Consider the following 25,116-nt stretch of genomic DNA (forward strand, 5'->3'; position numbering starts at 1 on the left):
AAAAGTAACTTCGTAAGTAAAAAGTGAGTAGGACCTTAAGCACCCTAGATCCTAAAACCAAGCATTACATTGTAGCACCAAGTTTTTTTAAGCCACTCAATGGATACTTTTAACTTACTTTACTAAGACCAACATTGTGGTATTTCTTTTCCATTATCTTCTTCACTGGTTCCTCTTCCTTAAAGGTAATAAAACAGAACCCACGCCTCTTATTGGTCTTGTTGTCCATAGGGAGCTCTATGGATTCAACCTGATAGCAATAAAACAAAGACTTAGTATTCTAGTTTGTGTTCTATTGTCATTAATAGCTTATATACTACAGGGAAGGTAGCACAAAGAAAATGCATTTAATTCTCAAGCTATATTCTCCTGTCTCCCCATTTTTCTAATTAAGGATATTCTTCAATTACAACCTCCAAGTTTCCTAAGGCCTCACACTTAATCATAAGACCAATTGTTAGTGGTTTATCAATATTTCTACCTAACTGAAGAATCACAAACCCAGAGCGCCACAAAAGAACAACAGTCATTTTAAGAGAGGCAAGGCAGACTCTGCACTTGAGAATATATATATATATATATATATATATATATATATATATATATATAACCCAGCAGCAGTACTGCAAACTGAAGAACATGTGGCTACTCCAGGCAGAAGCTACAACTGCAGTCTTAAATGGCTGCTGCTGAATAGGAAGGCAGTAGCAATCCAACTTTTGCTTGTTCCCACAACCACACAAAAAAATTTATATACCTGGATTTTTGTGTGTAGTATTTTTGAGTGTTAAGCATTTCATTTGTAAGTCCTAGCACAAAAGCATGTATTCTTATTTGAATCAAGTAAGAGATACCAGCATACTATCCTTGGAGACCAAAGCTACATATACCTCAGCTTAGATTTAAGTATTAATTCATGATAGGAACTGGTAGCTCATTATGTCACTAAGTCTAAAGTCTCATTAAACTGTACTTACACATATTTGAGTTGGCAAGATGCTAGTCTGTCCTTATTACTTCCTTATTCTTAAGTGTCTCCTTCCATATCTCAGTATGTTAACCATGACCACCTCCTCATACTGCCTTCCTGTTCTCTTCCTTCCACTAAATTCTGAGTTAAGAATGCTGTCCAACTCAGACACAATGGGTCATTCCTGTAGTCTATGTAGTATAGAAGCAGGAAGATGTCTTAAGTCCAGAGTTCAAGGAGAAAAAGAGAAGTACAAAGTCAGACAGCCTACATTACCTAACAAGACCCTTCTTTGCAGTTGGGGATTGTTTATTTCATCTTTGTATCTGTTACTTTATATATATATATATATAGATGCTCAAAAATCAAGAAAAAAAATACCCAATCTTCAGATCTGCTCATATCAATATCCTTATTACCAAAACAAAAGTACTTCACAACTCTGAAAAAAACAGATGGCCAAATCTACTTAATGTGCCATCACACAAAAATGTTGACATAAATTGCATCAAAACACAACATACCTCACCAAAACCACCAAAGTACTCTCTTATTTTTTCTTCAGGTGTGTCTGGAGAAAGGCCACCAACAAAAATTTTTTTGACAGGCTCTTTTGTTTTCATGGCTTTGGCCCTTTTAGGATCAATGACTTTCCCATTCAATTTATGTTCTTTCTGATCCATGACCTAAGGAAATTAAATTTTTCACTTTAATATGTGAAACTTAACTACTGTTCAGAAATAAAATACTTACAAATAATCACACAATGTACCAATACCATGTCAACTGGCTAAACTGTCAAGTCACAGAGTAATTATGACATCAACTAACACAAACTAGTGCCCAAGTATAAAAGTCACTGAGGCCCGGCATGGTGGCGCACGCCTTTAATCCCAGCACTCAGGAGGCAGAGGCAGGTGGATTTCTGAGTTCAAGGCCAGCCTGGTCTACAAAGTGAGTTCCAGGACAACCAGGGCTACACAGAGAAACCCTGTCTTGAAAAACCAACCAAAAATAAAAAAATAAAAATAAGTCACTGAGAATTGATGTAGGGGAAATATCACCCCAACTGAATTGATTACTTGGTAACCATCACCTTTAACCAATAACAATGTAAACAATGGTTGCTACTTCCCCTCAGTGCAGAACCAAAATGACAATCAGAAGTTGATCATCCTGTAGACATTTGACTGAGAGAACTACTCGATTCTGAGAATCAGAGTAAAGAGGGGAAACTTTATCTAATATTATTTTAAATTGGGCCCTTTTTGCCAACTTGTCATACTGTTTATAACATGCTAATTAAGACTTCCAAAATCCCCCTCTATCCTCTTGGAACTGAACATAAACAATATATATACTAACCACAAGCTATTGCCCCCAGACAAATCTCTGTCCTTTTTAAGTCACTTTCAATTTAGGAAGGTTGGCACATGGAAAGTATCAGTAAGTAATTCCATAAATCTACCTCTCCCTCCAAAAAATATACTGGCACAAACAGGGTGTGTTCAGCACCTCTGCTGCCCCAACACTTGGAAGGTAGAGGCATGAGGCTCAGGGTAGTCCCTAGCCATGTGTACAACTTGAGGCCAGCCTAAGCTACACAGAACCTTGTTTCAAACAACAAAAAATATAAGAAATGCATCTCTTCTTCCTTATAAAAGAGAACATATAACACAAGTTTACTGTATCAAACTCTCCAGGTTTCATTAATCAGAATATATGTATATATATATAACACACTACCTTATCTACACTCTCCGACTCTTTAAATAGCACAAAGCCAAAACCCCTTGATCGCCCTGTGATAGGATCTAACTTCAGAGTGCAGTCTACAACTTCACCAAATTTGGAAAAGTAGTCCTTCAGATCTTTCTTTGTGGTGTCCCAGCTAAGGCCTCCTATAAACATTTTCCTGTAAAGACAAAAAGCAGTATTAAAATGTTAAGAAAATTAAACTTTGTCTTACATTTACATACATCAGTAACACACTTTTCTCTTTTCAAATGTTATTCTTATTACAGACACCTTCCAAACCCTACTGTTTAAAGTTCCACTCAGCACTGCTCCTTCTGTTCAAATACAATACTGAGCAAGAAGCTATTTGCTGATATTTATATACATATTTATATTTGCATGCCAAATAAAAGCATTAGTTTTCTTTAACAGATAAAATCTTCGTTTCTAGAGTCTATCAAATCTCATTACAGCCCCAGCATCCTATCTACAGCAAGGCTCCTTTCTCTGCTTTTAATAGTTCTCCCATTTGCAGAACTCATATATAAAATGGAAAAATGCTAAGTCCTCTAAACTGTCAACTAGAGTTTTTCACGTGCAGGACTCCTTCAAGACAACCACAGTCATCATGTAAACACCCCGACAGAAAGACTTACCACTAAACCACATCTAACTAACTTAGAGGATTTACTTACAGGAGCACCTCAGTTAACAAGTAATAAATGTTTAGGCCTGTAAAATGGTAAATGGAAAACACTGCAGGAAAGGCCATTAGAACAAAGTCTCAACATACAGCAAAATGCCCAAAGCAGTTTCTGGTAATCCTTTCTACATCTGCTTGTTTTACCAGTAAGTTAGTAGTAGTAATTATAAAAGAAAACCTGTACCTTTTACTCTTTAAAAAGGTCAAAATGAAAATTTAGTAGTAAACTGATAAAATTAGTCCTATACAGGCTACACAGTTGACTACTCAGAATTCGCTCATCTTCATAAGGGTGTGTGTGTGTCATGGAAAAGAATGGGAAAGACGCCAACTTTCAGCTCTAGAAAGACAAATAAGCAAGTCTTTCATACGAAACATCTCCACTTTGTAGACTTTTAATAGGCTGCCACTACAGCCTATTCTGGAAATAAAATGGTCATTAGTTTATATTCGCCTCTAGTACATGTGTTTTAACTGGAATGTTACAGAGTACTCTTACAAGTTTAACTTAATGCTGATAACAAAGCTAACTTTTAATTCAAAGAAACTCTTAGGTGGCATATTGAACTTTCCATTTAAAGTTAGTGTTTCAACCTTGAACATATTATAGAGCAAGCCCCAATTTTCAAGACATCCTCAAAGTGTCTAGTCCTAAAATAAGATTTATAGCCATTTAATTTTATAATCAAATAAATATAACCAAAACCCATTATGTACATTTTAAATATCTGCTTATTCCATTGAAAACTTAAGACTTCTCAACATACATTTCTTTCAATTAAATAACTCCTAAAATATAACCCATATTTAAATATCCATTGCTATAAATAGTGCTTTACCTACAGGTCCAGAATACTACTTTAATCAATGAAAACTCATTGCCAATATTCAGTCTTTCAAGGTGAGGGAGATGCTAGTTTTTTTAAAAGAAGAAAAGACACTGACTAGAAAGCAACAGTCTCTTAGATATCCATTATCACCTTCTAGAACAGAAACAAACTCAGCTGTGACTTAGCTACCTAATAATCATCTGTGATACAGAATTTCCCCGTAACTGATTAATTTGTAACGATTTCAGTCTTGCCAAACTAAAATTATAATAAAAGACAGTACAGAATAATAACAAACCTCTAGAACAAGAAAATTCTGTCTAGTGAACCAATTATCAAGACAGAATTTGTTTTTACTTCATAAAAGCAATGGGTAGGGGAAATGTCCTTAATTTAAAATTGTTATGTATACTTCTTTAATGAAAATAAAAGATAATAACATAGCACATAGAATAAGTCATCTACTATTTTAAGTCATATGACTTCTTTTTAGATAGAAAATTAATTTTCTGAAATATTAGATACACATACCAACTCATCAATTGACCTAATGAAGTGCTCTGTAAAAAACAAACAAAACAAAAACTTTTCCACCCATAACAGAGCTAAAAATGTTCACGCAAAACTCTTCTGTTAATAGATGGCCCTTTATCCAGAATATTAAGTATTCTGGTCAACATTTTTATTTATCACATTACATTTCTTTCTTCAAGTACTACTTGCTCTATCTAATCGTCTTTTTAATCCACAACTATTTTGAATGAAATATGTTAAGACAGTGACAGGGTCTCACACTACAGCTCAAGCTTGCCTCAAATTGGTGGGAATTCTTCAGCTTCCAGTGGAGCTGCCACAATTAGTTTCAAGGAATGAGATATTCTTCTACAAACCACACCCTGCCTTCAATACAACAGTCCTGAGTAACAGCCTAGGGTCTGTTATCTCTATTAAGCTGCTTTAGTATGGTCAATCTCTGAAACTGGCTATGTGACCAATGCGGACCGCACTCGTTTAGCTTTTAAAACACACATTTTGTTTAAGTTTGGCCAACAAGCCATTACTCGTTCTATAACGAAAATCTCCCTTCCACACTGGAAAGAGCCAGGTAAGTTTTCCAAATTTTGTGTGAAGTACAACAGCTTCTGAGCTTATGACAAATATATCAGTATTTTGGTAGCATAAAAGAACTGGATTTTTCTTGTGCTTTAAGAAAAGCTGAACAGGCCGGGCGGTGGTGGCGCACGCCTTTAATCCCAGCACTTGGGAGGCAGAGGCAGGTGGATTTCTGAGTTCGAGGCCAGCCTGGTCTACAAAGTGAGTTCCAGGACAGCCAGAGCTATACAGAGAAACCCTGTCTCGAAAAACCAAAAAAAAAAAAAAAAAAAAAAAAAGCTGAACAGATAACCAGAAAACCCAATACATTACAAAATCCACAACACTGTATTCTAGCTTTACTAAATAGGAAGTATGAAATCCAACCCATTTTTTTATTCTGTAGTCACAAGCTTTAACTATATAGTATACAGCCTAGTGATTGTCCACTAACCTTTATAAACAAACAGGTACCTACTGTAGGATCTCTAGAATACTAACATGAACTTCCTCTCAGTCTGAGATTCCTTAATATTAACACTAATTTGGATTACTTTATACAGCCATATGTTGTTTAAAGCACAATACCTACTGTCTGTCCAATAGGGAGCCTTAAACGAGAGGTTTACTTTCAAGTTGCTATTCACTCCTGCAGAGATGTAAACACTTTTTAGTAAGTCAAAAGAACTTTAAAATTTCTAAGTAGCCAATTTAAAACTATCAAGAGAATTGTTTAAGTATCAACAACATGATTCTTCATGCTGCAATCTAAATTTAAATGTGATCCTTAGTTCTAAGTGAACCAATAATCCCAGTTAAGGAACTTACTTCCACAAGGGTCATCTGTTCCCCCCTACTGTATTTTTTTTGAAGTCTCATTTAATCCTGCCTGTTCTCAAACTTGTAGGAATCTTCCTGCCTCAGCCTTCCCAGTGCTGAGTACTGTGATAATATATGCACATCACCATGCCTGCCTGACAAAGTTTGATTTCTTTCTTTCTTTTCTTTCATTTTTAGAGAAAGGGTTTTACTGTGTAGCCCTGGCTGTCCTCGAACTCAGAGAGATACACCCGCCTCCCCTATAGTTTAATTCTTTAGTCATACTTATAAGCAAACTACTTCAATGGCCCAAAGAAAAGATACAAGTCTATTTAAATTAGCTCTTGAACAGTGTAAGTGTTTTCACACTTACGGGCATGTGTGTGTTCTGTTTGGGTCATGCATGTAAGTGTAGGTACACCTGGAACTGGTGTTTCAGGTGGTGTGCCTTGGTTCCTCTAGTGGAATGAGCCTTTATAAATGTCGTTTCTGAAGTCCTCTCCCTACCCTACATTTATGCCAAGATTTCTTAGTAAATAATTAAAAGCACTAGGCAACACCTAACAAGCAATGATGGCTGACAGAAAATGTCTTATTAATTCCTAATTAGCAGGGTATGGTGGTCCATGACTACAATCCTAGCACTTAGGAAACTAGCAGGAGGACCAATAGCCTGAACTACTGTTTGACTCTGTCTTAAAAAAATAAAAAAGAAAATACCCTCATCCTCTCCCAAGTACATAAAAAGCTAATTTTTTCCCAACTATGAGGATCACTGAGTTTAACAACACTCCAAACTCAATGGTAAGTATTGTATCTAAAGGTGCTTTCCCTGAGGCTTTTACCCTTACCCCAATTTTCAGATAAAACAATGTTTAAAGTCTTCCATCAGCTCATTATCTTACATAAAAAAAATACACCAAGTGTTAGCTCAATACATTTTTTTTTGAGCCATATCGGCCCATTCACTGGCATCCCTTATAGTAATGTTATTCAAGAATACTTACTTACAAAATTCTTCTGGTACTCCATCATTAAAGCTCAACTTTTAAAATGCTACAATGCTAAACTCTAATAAAATCTCCCTGGCATGTATTAATTAACATTTTCCTTAGAAATTAGGGTTTATTTTAAACATCATCATGCTACTTCTAAGAATGAGGCCATTACTTTTTAACACTGGACAACTGTCAGTAGGGATACACATATACCATGTATATAAAAACTATCCTGGAAATAGTTTGACAAACCCTTGACAGTAACAAGACTTGGATCTGATGTGGTTAATGGCATTTGAAAACTACTTTTTTAACTATTTAAAACTGTATTAAGTTTAGCTAATCAAAAAAAAAAAAAAAATCCTCAGTAAAGTCTACAAGCCAAGGTTAGCTGCCCACTGTTAAACAGGCAATTCCTCAGTCAGTTTTTTCTATATTACGCTTTTTAAAGCTAAGTGTTAAAAAGGATCCTATTATACAAGACTAACACATAAAAGAGCAAATATTTTCAAAGCAAGATTTTAAATTCTTTTATGTTAAATCTCAAACTTCAAAAGAAACCTAAATCAACCAGCATAAAAAAGATAACTAGGTTGAAAACATCTTCCCAGTTTTCCCAGGAAAACTGGAGACTTCCCTCCTTTCAGGAGGCAGAATCTTTGGGAGCTTGAAGACAGTTGGTCTACACAGTGAATTCCAGGCCAGCAAGGGCTATATAGTTAATAAGATCCTATGTCAAAAATATAAAGAAGAAGAAAGGCAGGCATAACATCTAGTAAATTAAACACAACAGCTTTTAAAAATAAACCTTAAGAGCTTTGCTTAGTATTTTCAATATACTAACTTTCTAAAAAAACTCCAATTTATGATGTAAACTCCTACTCACCTAAAGGTTCAAGACTGGGGTGGGTTTCCTAACCTAGGTTAACTAAGAGCACTAGCGATTCACAATCATTTCAGTTTTCTATTGGTACCAGTTTAGATATGACTAATGAAAAAAGAACGGATGACTACCTTGCTTAAGCCAGGACTCTAGATTAAGTGTTCCACCACCAATCCAAATCCCGAACCCTACCATCTTCCAATGCTTTAAAATCACATTACTTTTTAATATAACAAAAACCTGAAGATCGTTCCCAAAACATTTATCAGTGGCTTTTTCAGTATTGTTGGCTGTCACTTTCCTGTCTAAGACTAGAGCAGACATAGAGAGTGGATTTCCTGATTCATGTATATTATTTATGTATGTAGTCTCAAGTGCAGACAAACATTTCAGTATAGAACCCAATACTTAAAGCTATCACTATGAGACAAATGTCAGAATGAAGTAGTCTTCTCCACTCTAAAATACTCAAGTACATAGCATGAACATACGAGTTTAACACTCCAGAAACTAAAATATGCTTACCTTTACTCCACAGGAGTAAATCACTGCCAGTAGCAACTATTAGGGCATTGGATAAATACACACAAAATAGGAAAGCAGGCTGTGCAGTCAGTCTTCCTACGGTGAGCATTGTTTCCAGCAAACAGATCAGAAAACCAAGTAAAAACGCGTTCTATTTATTATCTTAGACCACAGTGGAGGAAGTAACAGAAACAAATCCCAGGCTTCCTGCATCCAGTTTAGTGTCCTATTTACTGTAACACTGAAGCACAACTATAGTCAGATCAAACCAGCCAGTTCCATATCACTTCATTTGCTTGCATGCACATTTGAAGCAGAGTCATTAAGTGAAATAGGAAGTCAGTCTGTGTTTATGTCCTCTGACATGGCTTTTAACATCACCTAAAGGATAAAGATGATTAATTATCTTTCCTAATGGCCTTAAGTCATAGCAAAATGAACTATGAGGTACATATCTACATGCATCTACCAATCTAACTATAAACATGACATGTCTTACATACCTCAGACTACCCAGGTTAAATTACTAGAACAATATATAGAAGATGTCATTAAACACAAAGAAAACTTGTTGAAGTTTAAGGTGTTGTGTCAAAAACAAAAAGTTGCCAAGAAGTGGCACTCCATATCTCTGAGCTAAAAAGTGAAATCCTGTCTTGGAAAACAAAATACTGAGACTTTAGATGCTATTCCAGTCTAGTCCTGGGACTGTTTATTCCATCTCTCTCCTACAGACACCAAGTGTTATCGGAATCTAGTATTCCTGGATAGGGATATGGCTCAAGAACACAACATTGGCCACACACTTAAGAAGCCTTGCGATCTATCTCCACTATGGACAGGAAAAAACACTGAATATTCTTCCCCTAAATCTAAGGCTTCAGCTTCCAATTTTACCAAAAGAAATTAATATGGACACACATGTACTTGGCCAATAAATCCAATCTCACTAAATCAAAAGGCCAGTCAATCTGGCACTTCGATACTCTAGAAGGTGTTGTCGTCGTTCCCCGCCCAGAGCAATGTTCAAACTGTTCCAGTAACATTGGGGTTTCTATTATACTCTCCAATATTTTAAAAAGACGTGTGATCCCCTTCTCAAACAGCAGAGAACAATCTCCACAAGATTCCACCTGAGCTCACACACTAACGGTCCCAGGCCAGCTGTGTACTGCCCTGACAAGTGCTCCACTGACAACTCAATGAAACTGTCATGCTTCCTACTCAACCACATTCTGGAGGTGGGGGTTAGGGTGGGAATGATGAGTCATTGTATCTAAGCTGGTAAAACTGTCTACAAAACTGACACAGTATACTAGGTTTCCAATGTTCTTTCAATTTCAAAAACTGGTCCTCCATACAATGTGGCATGCACATTTCAGCAGACACTACCTACCCCCAAAGAACCAAAGCACTATAAAAACTACACACTGAAAGCAAAATGAGGATTTCCAATGCAACTAATTATATCTAAGAAATAACAGGGATCTTAAATGTTGTAGATAGTAAAGTGGCCAACAAGATGAGCAGAGTCCAATCCCCAGGACCCACATTACAGAATGAAAGCAGACTCACTAACCTCCTCATACACACGTGACCCCAACATCAAAACACAATTTTAAAGTAACTCAGAAAGCAATTTCACTATGGTAATGAAACACTGTTAAAGTCATTAATCTTGAAACAAGGGTGCTTTTCTAAAAATAACTTCATGTTCATATATGAATAAACAAAAAAACATAATAGAACATGTCGAATAACAAACTCATTTTTAAAAAATATTTTAGCAGGAAAACCAGGAACAGTAGCATTTACCTACAGTCCCCAACACTTGAAGTGGACACAGGAATATTAGGCCAAGGTCAGCCTAGGCATGTAGGAGACCTTTGCTCAAAACTAGTACTTCAGATGAAACTTCATTTTAACAGGAGCTTAAAAACCAGTGTTTTTAAGACATTAACTTCACAGGGCATTTAACCTACTGACTGGTCTCATCTCCACTACAGAGACTGTGTTATTAAACTGGTGTGGAAAACAGAAACATGGAGTGTATACATATAGATACCAAAAAGGTATGCTTAAAGATCTTCACTGTTTTGCTCAGAAAGTCTAGCATCTGCAACAAAACGAAGTTGGGTAAACTGACATTTATCAAATCAAATTAGAGAAAGAGGTGGGAAGGACAACAGGGGACATCTGGTCACAGTGGCCACACACCTGTAGTCCAAGAGACTTGGCAGCTGAAGAGCGCTTCCTAAGCCTGGGCTACGTAGTGAGACTATCTCCAAAACAAGTGCTGGAGAGTAAGGATGCCATCTAAGTTCAAGACTGCTTGAGTAAAACCTACTACCTCAGAAAGGCTGCCAGTGGAGACCCAGCATCATCTATCTGGACTGTTCCATAACATTTACATTTAAGTTATCAAACTTTCTCCAAAAACTGATCCCAGATGCTCTACAAGCATTTGCTACTTACTGAACGAGGGGACAAAGATAACTTTTTTAAACAGTAAAAACAATGACCTTCTAATCTAACACATGGTCAATTCAACTTACTACAAACAACTAAGGTTCAAATAGAAGTCAAATAAGGTTTATTTTAATTTGCCATCATGAGTCAACTTACTGTGCCCAGCAGGCACTAAGACAGAATATTCATCTAAACATGATTATGTCACACTCAGACCCTAGTTTGTTTTTTTCCATTTTGTTTCTTCTTTTATCTGTTAAACTACTTTACCTCCAACTTAAAACTGGACAAATATCAGTAGACGGGAAGTTTAAAAAAAACCCATATAAAATTTAAGTGTTATCCAAAATAATTTAATAGAATATGGTAAGTACAGACATAGGCAATGTACTGGCTTTCTAACCTCCAATGGTAAAGATCAAAGTATGACCCTAAGGGCAGAGACTGACATTTCAGGGGGGAGAAGTGGGGTAAAAAGAATGCTCAACCTACCAGCCTCCAAGGGAAGTCATGCAAATGTGAACACATGTCAACCAACTGTAATTAACATCCCAGCCAAATCACACTGAAAATAAAAAGCCTGATAAGAGCTGTAGTGGAAAGCCACATTTAGCCCACCTATGAATATATACACAATGCTTAAAAGTATACAGGACTTTGCATAAAGCATAGTAATACTTAAGGAACTGTCTACTTGACAGAATACTTCAGTATAACATGCAAGACATTTTAACACGCAATATCTTTATCAAGTAACCTTTATATTTAGCATTAAGCTTAGAATTTAAACAAAAATATTTCAACCTAATAAAAACTAAATGAAAATACAGTAACTTTTGTTTGCCCATATTTAAAAGAAAAATTAATAATTACATTTAGTTTAGGTTGGTCAAATTGTCAACTCATCATGCATTACCACAAACCATATCACGCAATGGCGTTCTTGCCCACAGATTATTTAGGGTATCTAGAAAGGCCTTACATCCCAGGCACAAGACTCAGCCTACAGTATTAATGTCTAAATCTCCTGGGACTCAATGGGCAACTAAATTACAGAGCCTCTGCATGTTATGACTACTGAAATCTTTATAAGACAGAAATAAAATGTAAAAGTTTTACCATTCTTCCCGCTGTGCCGCCGCTGCTTCAGTGTGTCGTGGGGAGGAGTTTGAATGGCTAGGGAATTAACAACCGGTACAGCAACCAATCAAAATTCTAGTTTTAGTTTTTGACATTGTTAGGGTTAAAAACTAATTCATTTATATTTCAGTTCAACAAAAAACTACAAAGACAGCTAGCTACTTTCTAACTTTCAAAACTCAAGGGTAATAGAAAGCCTGCCCCAGTTACACAATTAACCATTTTGGTGCCTCTGTCCAAAGAACAGAATTCAGAAAGCAAAAACCAAAATGTTAAAAAAAAACTTAATTTCTTCAAATATTTAACATGTATTCCCTTCTCAAATTAAGCCACACATCGTTCAATATTAGTTCCATTTAATTAAATTCACTTCCCATCCCACCCTCAACTCCCCACTAAAGCCAGTACAACCATTAGCAGACTGCAGAGAATCAGCCTGAACTGAGATTTTCTTAAACATTATACTCCAAGTCCTTCTCCACTGTCCCAACACCCCTACAAATTTTATACTCTTAACCAGTAGTGGAAATCACGGGTTAAAATGACACCTTTTTAAAAAACTTCCCACCAAAACTTTCTCCTGGTCACAGTGAAAAAAATTGCATACGCACAGCCCCACTATAAAAAGTATCGAAACCGTAACTCAAGATCAGCAATCTGTAATGGGAACAAGAAAATCTAAGGACCCGGATCGAACCCCCTTTCCTTATCTCCTGTATGATACTCAGCTCCCAAAGGCTGCATTTTAACATTATTAAAAGCAGCTTCTGGTGGCGACATAATAAGTTACTTCAATTAGAGGAAACAAGTTAGTATTTTAAAAAACCTGAAAAAACTAATTCATTGACCAGCACAGGATTTATTGCGTATTAAAGGGCGAGTGGGCTCCTTTGAACAATAGTGAGAGGGTGAGACTGAGAAGAAACCAAAACAGGCTCCTGGGCACTGAAAAGGCGGGAGAGAGACGTAAAAAATGTAGTTGCACAGACTAAATAAGGAAAGACTACTATCTGTACAAATAGGCAACCCAGAATCTGAGGGCGCGAAAAGGGTGCATAGAGAGAATAACTTGGCAGAATGGGGGAAGGGCAACCGCAGGCGGGAGGTGGAAGAGCCCCAGTCAAGTACAGGCCCCATCGACCAGGAAGGACTTAAATGGAGCCCGCGGAGCCAGACCAACGCGCCAGCAGACCAGGGACATCGGCAGGCCCGGTCTGTCTACAGCACAAACGCAGGGCCTGTAAGGAGCGTGTCGTGGTGACAGCGTAAAGTGGACAGAACGAACGAGTCCTAAGACGAAAACTATTTAAAAGCACTGGCCTGCGGCCGACGCGGGAGAAAAGAGAGGTGGACAGCCTACAGCTTTCCCAAAGCAAGAGCGTGTCAATAATCGCACCGTCTCGGGGACGGGGGCGAAGCGCCCGACCAACCTTGGCAACCCTGGTAAAAAGCTTTTCTGTGCGTTTGCATTTTTAAGCCTAAGAGGTTAGAAATCCGGGAGACGTGGGGGTGGGGTGGGAGGGTAAGCTCCGACAGGCGGGAAAAAATCCTGGCGGCCACATCGGTGGGAGGAGACCCGCGGCGAGGGAGGAAAGAGGGCGGGCCGCGGAGTAGCATGGTGACGGCTAAAGGTGGAAACGTGTGTGATGGGGGAGGGGGCGAGCAGGCAGGGAAGGAGGAGATGCAGGCCCGGGGGGGAGCCCGAGGTACAAGAGGGGCGGCCCAGCAGGCGACTGCACTGGGGCCTGCGGGCGGGCGGGCGGGCGGTCGCGGGAGCGAGGCCTAATGGCGGGGAGGGGGAGGGGGCCTGGCGAGCGGCTGCCCGGGGCCGCCCCTTACTCACCCTTCATCCTCCTCGTTCTTACTGGCGTCGATCTTGGCTCCCTCTGCCTCGGCGCTGCCTCCTTCGGTGCCTCCGGCCGCAGAGCCGCCGCCGCTCCCGCTTCCCGCCGCCGCCGGCCCCTGCGCCGCCGCCGCCACCATGGCTCCCTCCTGCTCGCCCGCCGAGCCGCCTACCGCCGCCGTTGCCGCCGCCGCCGCCCCGTCCCCTCCGAACTGCTCCTCCGACATAGTGCTACTGCCGCCGCCGAAGACGACACCCGCCGCCGCCGCCGCCGCCGCCGCCGCGAACCGAAACTAGCAGCAAAGTAATCCCCGCCGCCGCCGCGCGATGCCCGCTCTACCTCGCGAGGCACCCTAGACAAGGCGCGCGCGTGGCTGCAAGGGCTCCTGCGCCTCTCCCCGGCCTGCCCCCCTCGCCTCCCACTCTCGCGCAGCGCGCTCTCTCGCTCTCCCCGGCTGCACTGAAAAAAAAAAAAGAATGAAGTAGCAGCGGCGGCCACTCTCGCCTCCTCCTCGCTTTAATGGCGCCGCCGCGGACCACCTAAAATGGCCGACGGAAGAACGGCGCGTCCCGGTCACGTGGCTCCGGAGCGCGCCCTTTGCGCCTCCCCCGCCCCCGTCCACCGCTAGGCCCCGCCCCCCCACGCGGGCCCCGCCCTCCCCGTCCCTTTCCGACTGGCTCTCACGCCCGGCGGTCGCGCGGCGCGGGCCTTTAAAGAGGACCGGAAGTGGCGTGCTCAAGAGGGGCGCGCGGGTACCATCGAGAACAAGGAGCGCTGGTTCGAGGGCGCGGCTAGAGAGGCCTCCCCCGCCCCCGTCCCTTGGCCCCGCCCTTCCGCGGATTCCTGCGGTTGGCAGGCGCGGCCGACCTGGAGGGGTGTGGTTCGTCCATCCCCCGCGGAGACTTCGTGGAGGCTGCCCTCAGGAGCCCGGGCTGTGGGCCCCGGGACCTGCGTGGGGCGGCGGGCCGCGCCTGTGCAGTGCTCCGCCGTCCCTGCCCGCGCCGGGTGACATTGAGGCTCCGCCGCGGCGCTGTCCAAAGGCTTCTTGATGGTCGAGGCTGCCTCTTCTCAGAGTTGCTTCCCTAGTCTTAACTTAAGCTTTGCCTCCGTTATTACAAGAGCTTAACGCCGGCCACGATTCTTTGAAGTCACTATGGATTGGGAAGTGTATGTATTAAGGTCGACTCCAGGGCTTTTTTTTTTTTTTTTCGAGTTCCAGTCCTTGTATTAAATAGGATATATAAATGTCATGAATCATCTTTACGAGGTTTCTGGGTTTGTGGTGTTGAGGTGGCGATTTTATAAAAAGAAAAAAATGAAACGCCGTTAGGCGTGTGATTCACGATTTTAAAATTAATCGTTAAGAAATCTATTGGAATTCCTACTCAGGAGTTGAACTTTGAAGCTTCCTGCAAGACTTAGAAGAAAATGGAATTTCTGTTTTGGTTTGGTTTGGTTTTTTGTCGTCAACCACTCGACTGCTTAGTAAGTATCCAGTTTCCAAACAGGATTTGAAGAAGTTTACAAAAGACAGCATACAGGGACAAGACTTCAGCCCAGCTAATTAGGTACACGCTGTAATCCCAGAACTGTGATCCCAGAGAAGGGAGGAAGGACTGTTGAGGCCAACCTGGCATTACCCCTTAGCAAAACACATAAAAAATTTTTAAATAAATGCTTCCCATGGGGTACTTTAAGTCAATTTATAGTAACTGTACATAATCTGAAAATCCCAACGATTAAAACAAGATTTATCGCTACAGTTTGTTACAGAGTCCATAAAATGAAAGAATATGCATCAAATAGTGGAAATGTCTTCAACATTGAGCAACTCACAGACAGGCAACCGCCAAGATGATTGACGGAAAAGAAGTGATTCCACATTTTTCTTTACCATCAGAAATACTGACCAAATAAGATGACTCAAGTCAAATATTGCAGGTTGGCAACAACTTGGATGAACCCGAGGTTTTTATTTATCCTATGGATTTAAATGATGAGCCTTTTAGAAACACTGGTTGTAGTGGTTTAGAGATTGGCCCCAAAGGCTCCTATGTTTGAATGTTTTAGTCACCATGCGATGGAACTGTTTGGGAAGGATTAGGAGGCGTGGCTGTGTTGGGAGATGGTATTCATGGAATTTGCTTTGAGGTTTCAAAGGCCATACCAGGCCTTTCGGCCTGCTGCCTGTGGATCAGGATGGAAAGCTCTCAAGCCCACAGGTCATTGCCTACCCTGCCTGCTTCCCACCATGTTGACACTGGACTACCCCTCTCAAATTGTAGCAAGCCCCCAACTAAATGCTTTTCTCTTACACATTGCCTTGGTCCTCACAGCAGTAGAACAGTAACTAAGACATCACTTTACCCAAAAAAGTTCACTTTAATTCACAGGCAGCCCTGTCGCTACTGGAATTTGAGTGTTACTCAAGAGTTCTTCACACTAAGGCCTACGTGCCTTGTTTTGTTTACTTTTTTGAGACAGGGTCTCTAACCCAGGCTGGCCTGGAGATCACTGTATACTCTAAGGTGGCCTCACACTCCGGGCAGGATTCCTGCTTCAGCCTCAGGAATGCTGAGATTATAGAGTTGAGCCACCACTTTTAGCCTAGGCCCTTAAATTCTATACCTTGTGTCATTTCCTCCAACCTGAACTTCTTTTCCAACTGTGTGATTTCAACCTTATTGGCCTGGTGAGCTATCCGGCCTTCAGCATCCCAGTCAATGTCATTGTATCTGTGGCATTTCACAGATCCCTCAGGGTGAATTAATCACCCCTTTGCATAGCCCCATTATCCTTCTTTATTTCTGCTCTTCTTAATTACAGCCATCTAGACACCATTAGTTTTTGAAGAACAAAAATAACATTCCTCTATACCCTAGTTATATTTTTCACACCTATATAAAAACAGATATTATATAAAGGTAGAAATTATGTAAGATACTGTATTGACCCAATAATTACTCATTGAATTTTTTTTTTAATGATCAAAATCTTTCAGACTTTTTTTGCCTAGAGAATTCAAATGGCTCTCCTCTTTCTCTCACTTTATCACTGGTATAAATATACCCAGAGATTTCTTGATGTATGAACTTTCTTAAAGAGGAAAAAAAGAAAAGGTATTTTCTAAGCTTTATTCCACACATAAGTGGTTGGGGAAGCTACATTTGACTTTCCCAAACCACTGGAAAGGAAGCAATATCACCCCTCAATGTCCAGGCCATCAAAGCTTCCTTCCTCTCAGAGGCTTCTGAGTTTGTTTCAGACAATGCTGGGATGCTGCTGCGTGAGGGCCTAGTAAGAACAGTTCTGATCCAGTGCTTAGCAGGCCCTAGAGTCAACCCACAGCACTACCAAAAATCAGCATGGATTTGATACTTTGACTGGAGTCACTCTCTCCAAGACAAGGTGGCCCAGAGATAAGGAAACAGTTTTAACCTTCTAGATGCAATCTACAGGTAGTGTGGACGGTTTACTCAGACATCAAATGAACAGGACCAAGAAGAAACAGCAAGAAGAGCGCATTGCTACACAAAACACACAAGCTCAGAGCCTTCAATCACGTTAACTAGCATGTGACCAGGATGGGCCCTTTATTTGCCTGAAGAACACCCTCAGCAGGATTAAAGCATTTTGTTAAGAGTTGGTTTTGTTTTTGTTGCTAGAAAGATGGCTCAGCGCTTAAGAGCACATGCTGTTCTTGCAGAGGACCTGGCTTCAGTTCCTATCATCCACAAGACAGTTCACAGCCTTCTGTAACTCTATTCTCAGGGGACCTGACACCCTGTTTAGCCTCTTCTGGTATCAGGCACACAGGTGGTGCATAGGCATGCATGCAGTAAAAAAAAACAAAAAACAAAAAAAACAACCCATCTGCATACAATAAAAGTACAGGTGACAGTGAATGCTGACATCAGAAGAAATTGTCTTCCTCAGGGAAGCACACACCAATTGGTTACCCAATACCAAATGGTCAGCCCTGAAAACATACACATTCAGGTTACACTATACAGACTGAGCAGGGTGTATTTATATATTTAGGAATACACACAAACATATATACACACACATAGATAGATAGATAGATAGATAGATAGATAGATAGATAGATAGATAGATAGATAGATAGATAGATGACAGACACACATACACACACACATATATGTAACAAAAAGAGACCATGAATTTAAAAGAGCAATGGAGGGGCTGTGTGGTAGGGTTTGAAGTGAGGAAAAGAAAGGTGGAAATGATATAATTGTTTTATAACCTCAAAACAAAAAAAATTTTTTTTTTTTAGTTTTTGTTTTGTTTTGTTTGTTTTTTCGAGACAGGGTTTCTCTGTGCAGTCCTGGCTGTCCTGGAACTCACTCTGTAGACCAGGCTGGCTTCTAACCGCCTGCCTCTGCCTCCCAAGTGCTGGGATTACAGGCGTGAGCCACCACTGCCCGGCTGTTTTTAGTTTTATGATACTAGGTGAAGCTACCCATTTCTCAGACAATAAGCCTTCATATCAGTCTCAGTAATCAATAAGTTCTCATTCTATTCAGAAAATATAGAGGTTCATCAACTATTAACAGGTTTTATTTTAGTAATGAAATCTGCCTACAATAATCAGTTCTACCTGTTAAACTGAAATATCAAATGGGTGCCTTTCAACACAATTGAAAAATTACCACTCAAAAAATGATGTGGTGGCCCACACCTTTAATCCCAGTACCTGGGAGACAGAGGCAGGCGGATTTCTGCGATTTCTGCATTCGAGGCCATTCTGGTCTACAGAGTGAGTTCTATACAGAGAAACCCTGTCTCGAAAAACCAAAACAACAAAAAACAAAAACAAAACAAAAAAATCAAACAATAAGAAAATTTAGTCATGATACTGCGATGTGGCATACCCAACGATCTATGTGATCCCTCCACTTTGAAAACCAGAGACGTCCTGAGTTTCAAATGTCTGAAACTATACTTTTGCCCACAAACCTACTTCCTCCATCTTCCTGACATCTCCACCCTCTCCTGCAACCCTGCCAAAAACCAGATAGTCATTTTAATTTCACCCCGCCCATCCACTCAATTAACAGCTCCTACTTTCAAAATGCCTCTCAATCCATTTTTCTTAGAAGTTGCATATGGGATGCACAGTCCTAGCACAGAGAGGCTGCAGCAGGAGGATAGCCTTGATTTTGAGGTCAGCCTGAGTTTCAGAGTGATAGCTTGCCTAAAACACAAAACAAAACAAAACAAGGAAGTAGAAGTTTCTTCAATGCTGAAGTGGTTTCTACCTAGATTTCCTTGCATCAGACACGCAAGACGAGGCATGATTAAGTTTCTGGTGTCGGGAATATACATGTATGAAAGAGTCTCTAGTCACATGGAGCAAGCTTACATCCCAGTGGGCAGGACAAATGATAAGTCGATGTTGTCATTTCATATAGTGACAAGAAAATAAGATGTCGTGGGGGCTGAACGATGGCTCATCAATTCACACACACTGCTCTCGTACAAGTCTGGTGTTTATTTCTCAGCACCCACATGGCAGCTTACATCTGTCTGTAACTCCAGTCCCAGGAGATCTGACACCCTTTTCTGGCCTTCAAGAGTACCAGGCATGTACATGGTACATATACACATATGCAAGTAAGCTCACGTGTATAACAAATCTTTTTTTAAAGCTGCAAAAGATAGACCAGAGAATATAGTTTACAAGAAGAGACTCCAAGGAGATAACCAGTTGTGATGGTTTGTGTATGCTATGCTTGGCCCAGGAAGTGCCACTATTAGGAGGTGTGGCCTTGTTGGAGTAGGTGTGTCACTGCTGGCATGGGCTTAAGACCCTCAGGCTAGCTGCTTGGAAGTGAGTATTTTCTTAGCAGCTTTCAAATGAAGATGTAGAACTCTCAGATCCTCCTGCACCATGCCTGCCTGGATGCTGCCATGTTCCTGCCTTGATGATAATGGACTGAACCTCTGAATCTGTAAGCCAGCCCCAATTAAATGTTGTCCTTTATAAGAGTTGCTTTGGTCATGATGTCTCTTCACAGCAGTAAAACCCTAACTAAGAAACCAAGTAGAACTTAGAGCAGCGGTTTTCAATCTTCCTGATGCTGTGACCCTCTAACACAGCTCCTCATGTTGTGTGACCCAAAACCATAACATTATTTTCATTGCTGCTTGGTAGCTGTAATTTTGATTCTGTTTTGAATTGTAAGTATCTGTGTTTCTAATGATCTCAGGTCACGATGCACAGGTTGAGAACCAGGACCCTAAGTGGAGAAAACACCACACAGTAAGCTTAGGAAAGGGGACCCGAGGTAGGAGAGTGCTCGGTGTTCACGTGAACAAAGAAGTCAGTGCTGCTAAGAGAAGAGGGGAAAGGAAGTGTAGTGGATTGCATCTGAGAGGAGGGATCCAGGGATGACACCACCCAGAGCCTCCTAAGTTTTGTTTTCATTTTTTAAGTTATGAGGAACGTAAAGGGCTTTGGACAGATTAAAGTTATTAACTTCCTTAAACTGAAATGGATAATTTTGGGTGCTTTATAGAGACAGTGTACTGTGGGAAAGGCATCAGGATGGTGAATTAAAGAGATAGGATGTCTTCTGTCAATAGACAAATCTACAAAAACAATGTTATTTACCTGTGACTAATAATTTTTCTGAATGCTGTCACCTGCACAGAAAAGAACATTTTAATGACATTAAAAATGAGACTCGGGAGGCAGAGGCAGGCGGATTTCTGAGTTCGAGGCCAGCCTAGTCTACAAAGTGAGTTCTAGGACAGCCAGGGCTACACAGAGAAACCTGTCTCGAAAAAGTCAAGAGAGAGAGAGAGAGAGAGAGAGAGAGAGAGAGAGAGAGAGAGAGAGAGGAGAGAGAGAGACTTAAGCTAGACCTGGTAGCATACTTTAATTCCAGTACTTGTGAAGCAGAGGGGCAAGAAGATTTCTGTGAATTCAAGACCACCTTCATCTACACTGTGAGTTCCAAGCTAGCCACAGCTACATAATGACACCTTGTTTTGAAGAAGGAGGAGGAGGAAGAAGGGGAGGGGGGAGAGGAGGGGAGGTAGAGGAGGAGGAGAACAATGACTTGGAGGACTGAGGCTGGGGCTAAGTTGGTAAAGTTTTGTCTAGCATGCAAGCACACTTGGAGCCTGGGTTCATTCCTAGCAGTACATAAACTGGACATCCTGGCACACAACCTACAGTCCCAGAACTTGGGAGATGGAGGCAGGATAATCAGAAGTTATAGTGAGTTTGAGGCCAGAGTGTGCTGCTATTTGAGACCTATCTCAAATAATTAGATAGATAGATAGATAGATAGATAGATAGATAGATAGATAGATAGATAGATAGAGAGATAGAGAGATAGAGAGATAGAGAGAGAGAGAGAGAGAGAGAGAGAGAGAGAGAGAGAGATTTGCACTCAGTCTGAGGAAGATAGCTTGCAATCCTCACAACTCTGGGGGCTGAAGCAGGAAGGTCATTTGAATTCATAAATTTGAAGCTAATCATCAGAATCTATAACAACATCTTATCTTGAAAAAAATTAATAAAACTAAACAGACACAAGACCTTCATGAGGCTTCCCCCAGGAGACTGCTGTCCCTGAACCTTTCCTCATGGATGGAGGTGGAGCTTCATTAACCCCGCCCCCTCCCTGGAGACCTATAGGCAGTTAATGGTTGCTGGGAAGAGGGCCACATTCCTCATGGTGTAAGTTGCTCTTGTCTGGATAAATAATGCTGCACCTATGCTCATTCAAGTGGTCCTCATGTAATGTAGCAGAACACACATACATACAAACACACACAAACACACACACATACACAAACACACACAAACACACACAGACACACACACACACATACACAAACACACACACAGACACACACACACACAAACACAAACACACACATACACAAACACACACACAAACACACACACACAGACACACAAACACACACACACAGACACACACACAAACACACACACACACACAGACACACACACAAACACACACACACAAACACACACACACACACAAACACACACACAGACACAAACACACACACACACACACACACACAAAGGAAAGAAGGGGGGTTGTTGGGAGGAAGAAGAGTTTCAATGGGAGGGAAAAATGGAGAAGAGGTCAATGGGAGAAGCATGGCAAGACAGAGCTGTGTATGCTAAATATGTAGATACCACATATATATCAAATATACCTACATTTAAACCCACATTAAAGGGGACAGTGAGAGGGCTCAGCAGATAAAGGTGACTGGCACCTAGGCAAAAGTGGAAGACTTAATGCCGGGAAGCTGACCTCTGGCCTCCAGGTTGCGTGCCCACATGCAGGCATCACTCACACAGCATATACACAGGTTCAATAATCATTTTCAGCAAAGCTGTATTTGTTACTTTTCCATTGCTGTGATAAATCATCACAAGTAGGGCAGTTTAGAAAAGGCATGGTTCATTTGGGCTTTCCAAAGGATTAAGAGCCTGGTGTAATGAAAGTGAGGCAGAAAGCAGATAGACGCCATCTCAACGGGCTGAAACTGTCCGCTAGAGCAGCATGGGGCCATAACCTTTCCTCGGGATGAAGGTTGAGTGTATTCAGAGGGCTGAGGGACACACGCACAGAGCTTCCAGGAAGTTACAGCTATTTTTGGATGGGGGCAGGGTGAGTTGTTGTCTCTATCCAGGGATATTGTCTTTGTAGGCAGAGCTGGGGTTAAGCAATTCTTCAGGGCCCATGGCTATCGCCCAGTACAGTCAACCTCAACTCATCCTGGCCTGAGGCTATGTGTTGCACAACATACCCTGGAAGAGTAAAGGTCTTAGTTTTGCAGAGGCTACTTCCTGCTAGGGCAAGGCTCCATCTCAAAGGCAGAGGGAATGCGTTGATCAGGCTTCCATGAAGACTTCAGTGATCCCCTTGGGTGGTGAAAGCCTGTAGTCATTGTTGGAGGAACTTGGTGAGACAGTTGAAACGGAAGGAACTGAAGACTTAAGTTAATACAATCATAAGTATAGTAACTTTGATTGAGCCTGTTGTTGGGGGGGGGGGCTGTCAATTCACAGGTGTGTCTTTCCAGAAAACACTGTCTACATTGTCTCTACTTCTGATTCTTTCTAAAAATTTGTTCTGCATTTTCTCATACTAGGCCCGAATGGTTTTCATAGAAGCACCATTCTTCCTCTGGGAAGGCACAGATGCCACCCTTTTTTTTTTTTAAGATTTTTATTTATTTATTATATGTAAGTACACTGTAGCTGTCTTCAGACACTCCAGAAGAGGGCGCCAGATCTCGTTACGGATGGTTGTGAGCCACCATGTGGTTGCTGGGATTTGATCTCTGGACCTTCGGAAGAGCAGTCGGGTGCTCTTACCCACTGAGCCATCTCACCAGCCCACGATGCCACCCTTTTTGACAATTAACTCTAGTCTTCTGCAGTTTTGGAAGACCACTACCGCCAGGGTGTGTATCTGATTTTCTAGGGTGACTATACTTGTTATTGTACAAGGGTCAGGTCTTCCCCAATCTGGTTGGTCAGCTGGCTGTATTATACCTGTTTGGGTCCCTAGTGTTGTTGCAGCCGTGCTGTTTGTCAACTGTTAGGGTTTCTCAGAGGTATGGGGAGTAGCAGGGGGCTTCTCTCTCTCCTACTATGATGGACAAGATATGGATAGGCTAGCCGACTCAGAAGACTAAGTCTGGAGAGAGGAAGACTGTGGTACATTTTCCTCCAAGGTAGCAAACGTTAAGTGCCAATCTGACATGCAAATAAGTGCCATTTGGTGCTTGGCCTAGGAGCCGAGTGGGTACAATGTGTCTCCTGTCTATCTTGGTCAGTGTTCTATTGCTGTGTTCTTTTCCATAGGCTTACAGCTATACTATGCAAAAATGCATCCAGTGCCAGGCAGTGGTGGTGTACGCCTTTAATTCCAGCACTTGGGAGACAGAGGCAGGAGGATTTCTGAGTTTGAAGCCAGCCTGGTCTACAAAGTGAGTTCCAGGACAGCCAGGACTATTCAGAGAAACCCTGTCTCGAAAGAAAAACAAAAACAAAAACAAAACAAAACAAAACAAAAAAATGCATCCAGTTCAACTTCAAAAGTCTGCATAGTCTATCACAATCTCAATAACTGTTTAAAACTCCAAAGTTCAAAGTCTCTTCTGAGACTCAAGGCAATCTCTCAACAGTAGCCCTCTCTAAAATCATAATCATAACCACAAAGCAGACAACAGCATAATCCTCTCCCTTGGGCTGAGTACAAACCCAGTCTGCAACTTCCCTTGGTGGGTATCCCATGACTCTGGCATCTTCAATATCCTGGGGACTCCAGGGCAATCCAGGATTCACTTCACAGCTTCATTCAGTGCCCCCTCCTGGGCCTTCACGCAGGTATGTATCTGCCACATGTCTGGCTTCAGCACTTCCTCTAGCTGTGGAAGGAAATTCCACAGTCCCTTTCCTGACTCTAACACCTTGTTCTAAAGCCAGACACATGGCTGAAGCTGCTAAGTTCTTCCATCTGCTGGCTCTGGAAGAGGACCTTCTAGTTCACTTACATGGGCATCAGCTTTCTGTTGTTGGTCGTTTCCTTCACTTCTTAACCTTTTCTTCCATTCCTTTGCATGGTAGAAGCTGAGCTGGGTGGGCTCTTGCCCTTAGCTCCCTTTATTCCACTTAGCATCAGGATCTCCTTTAAACTTTTAATCTCCTTGCACTCCATTATACTTCCTGTTGCTCCTTTTCTCCTCACACTATACACTTTTTACCTTTCTTCAATCAGCTTGCTCCTAATCACCATACAACACAGTCAATATTAGACTGACTTGAAGTCTCCTCTGCCAACACCACTGATCCAAACCTCAATTTAGCCTCAGGCAGACCTTTTTGTACAAGAGCAAAAAGCAGCCTCATTCTTTGCCAAAATATCACAAGAATGGTCACTAGGCCACGCACTAATATTCTTCTCCTCTGAAAATTCTTCAGCCAGGCTCTCATAATCTACATTGCTCTCAGCCCACTGTCTTCCATGCCCTTACTAGTATGGCCCATTAAACCCCACATAAAGTGTTCAACTGCTTTCA

The 25,116-nt window shown here is 41.4% G+C and overlaps 1 protein-coding gene across 6 annotated transcripts in view; it reads right to left on the reverse strand.

Moving 5' to 3' along the window:
* The window catches only part of Hnrnpd (heterogeneous nuclear ribonucleoprotein D), an 18,297-nt gene extending 3,714 nt beyond the window's left edge, over window positions 1-14,583 (reverse strand). For 3 of the 6 annotated variants that reach the window (XM_021162879.3, XM_085836894.1, XM_029477414.2), the window contains exons 1-5: window positions 14,010-14,583; window positions 12,146-12,202; window positions 2,717-2,885; window positions 1,495-1,656; window positions 119-250 (exon numbers count right to left, since the gene is read on the reverse strand). In XM_021162879.3, the coding sequence (XP_021018538.1) occupies window positions 119-250; window positions 1,495-1,656; window positions 2,717-2,885; window positions 12,146-12,202; window positions 14,010-14,236 (747 nt within the window). In that variant the 5' untranslated portion in view covers window positions 14,237-14,583. The remainder of the gene's footprint in view (window positions 1-118; window positions 251-1,494; window positions 1,657-2,716; window positions 2,886-12,145; window positions 12,203-14,009) is intronic. The other 3 variants (XM_021162880.3, XM_021162878.3, XM_021162876.3) reach the window with 2 other exon arrangements.
* Between the last annotated feature and the right edge of the window lie 10,533 nt (window positions 14,584-25,116).

Source organism: Mus caroli, unplaced genomic scaffold, assembly GCF_978045245.1.
Source record: "Mus caroli unplaced genomic scaffold, Mus_caroli_1 scaffold_4, whole genome shotgun sequence".
NCBI classification, from domain to species: Eukaryota; Metazoa; Chordata; class Mammalia; order Rodentia; family Muridae; genus Mus; species Mus caroli.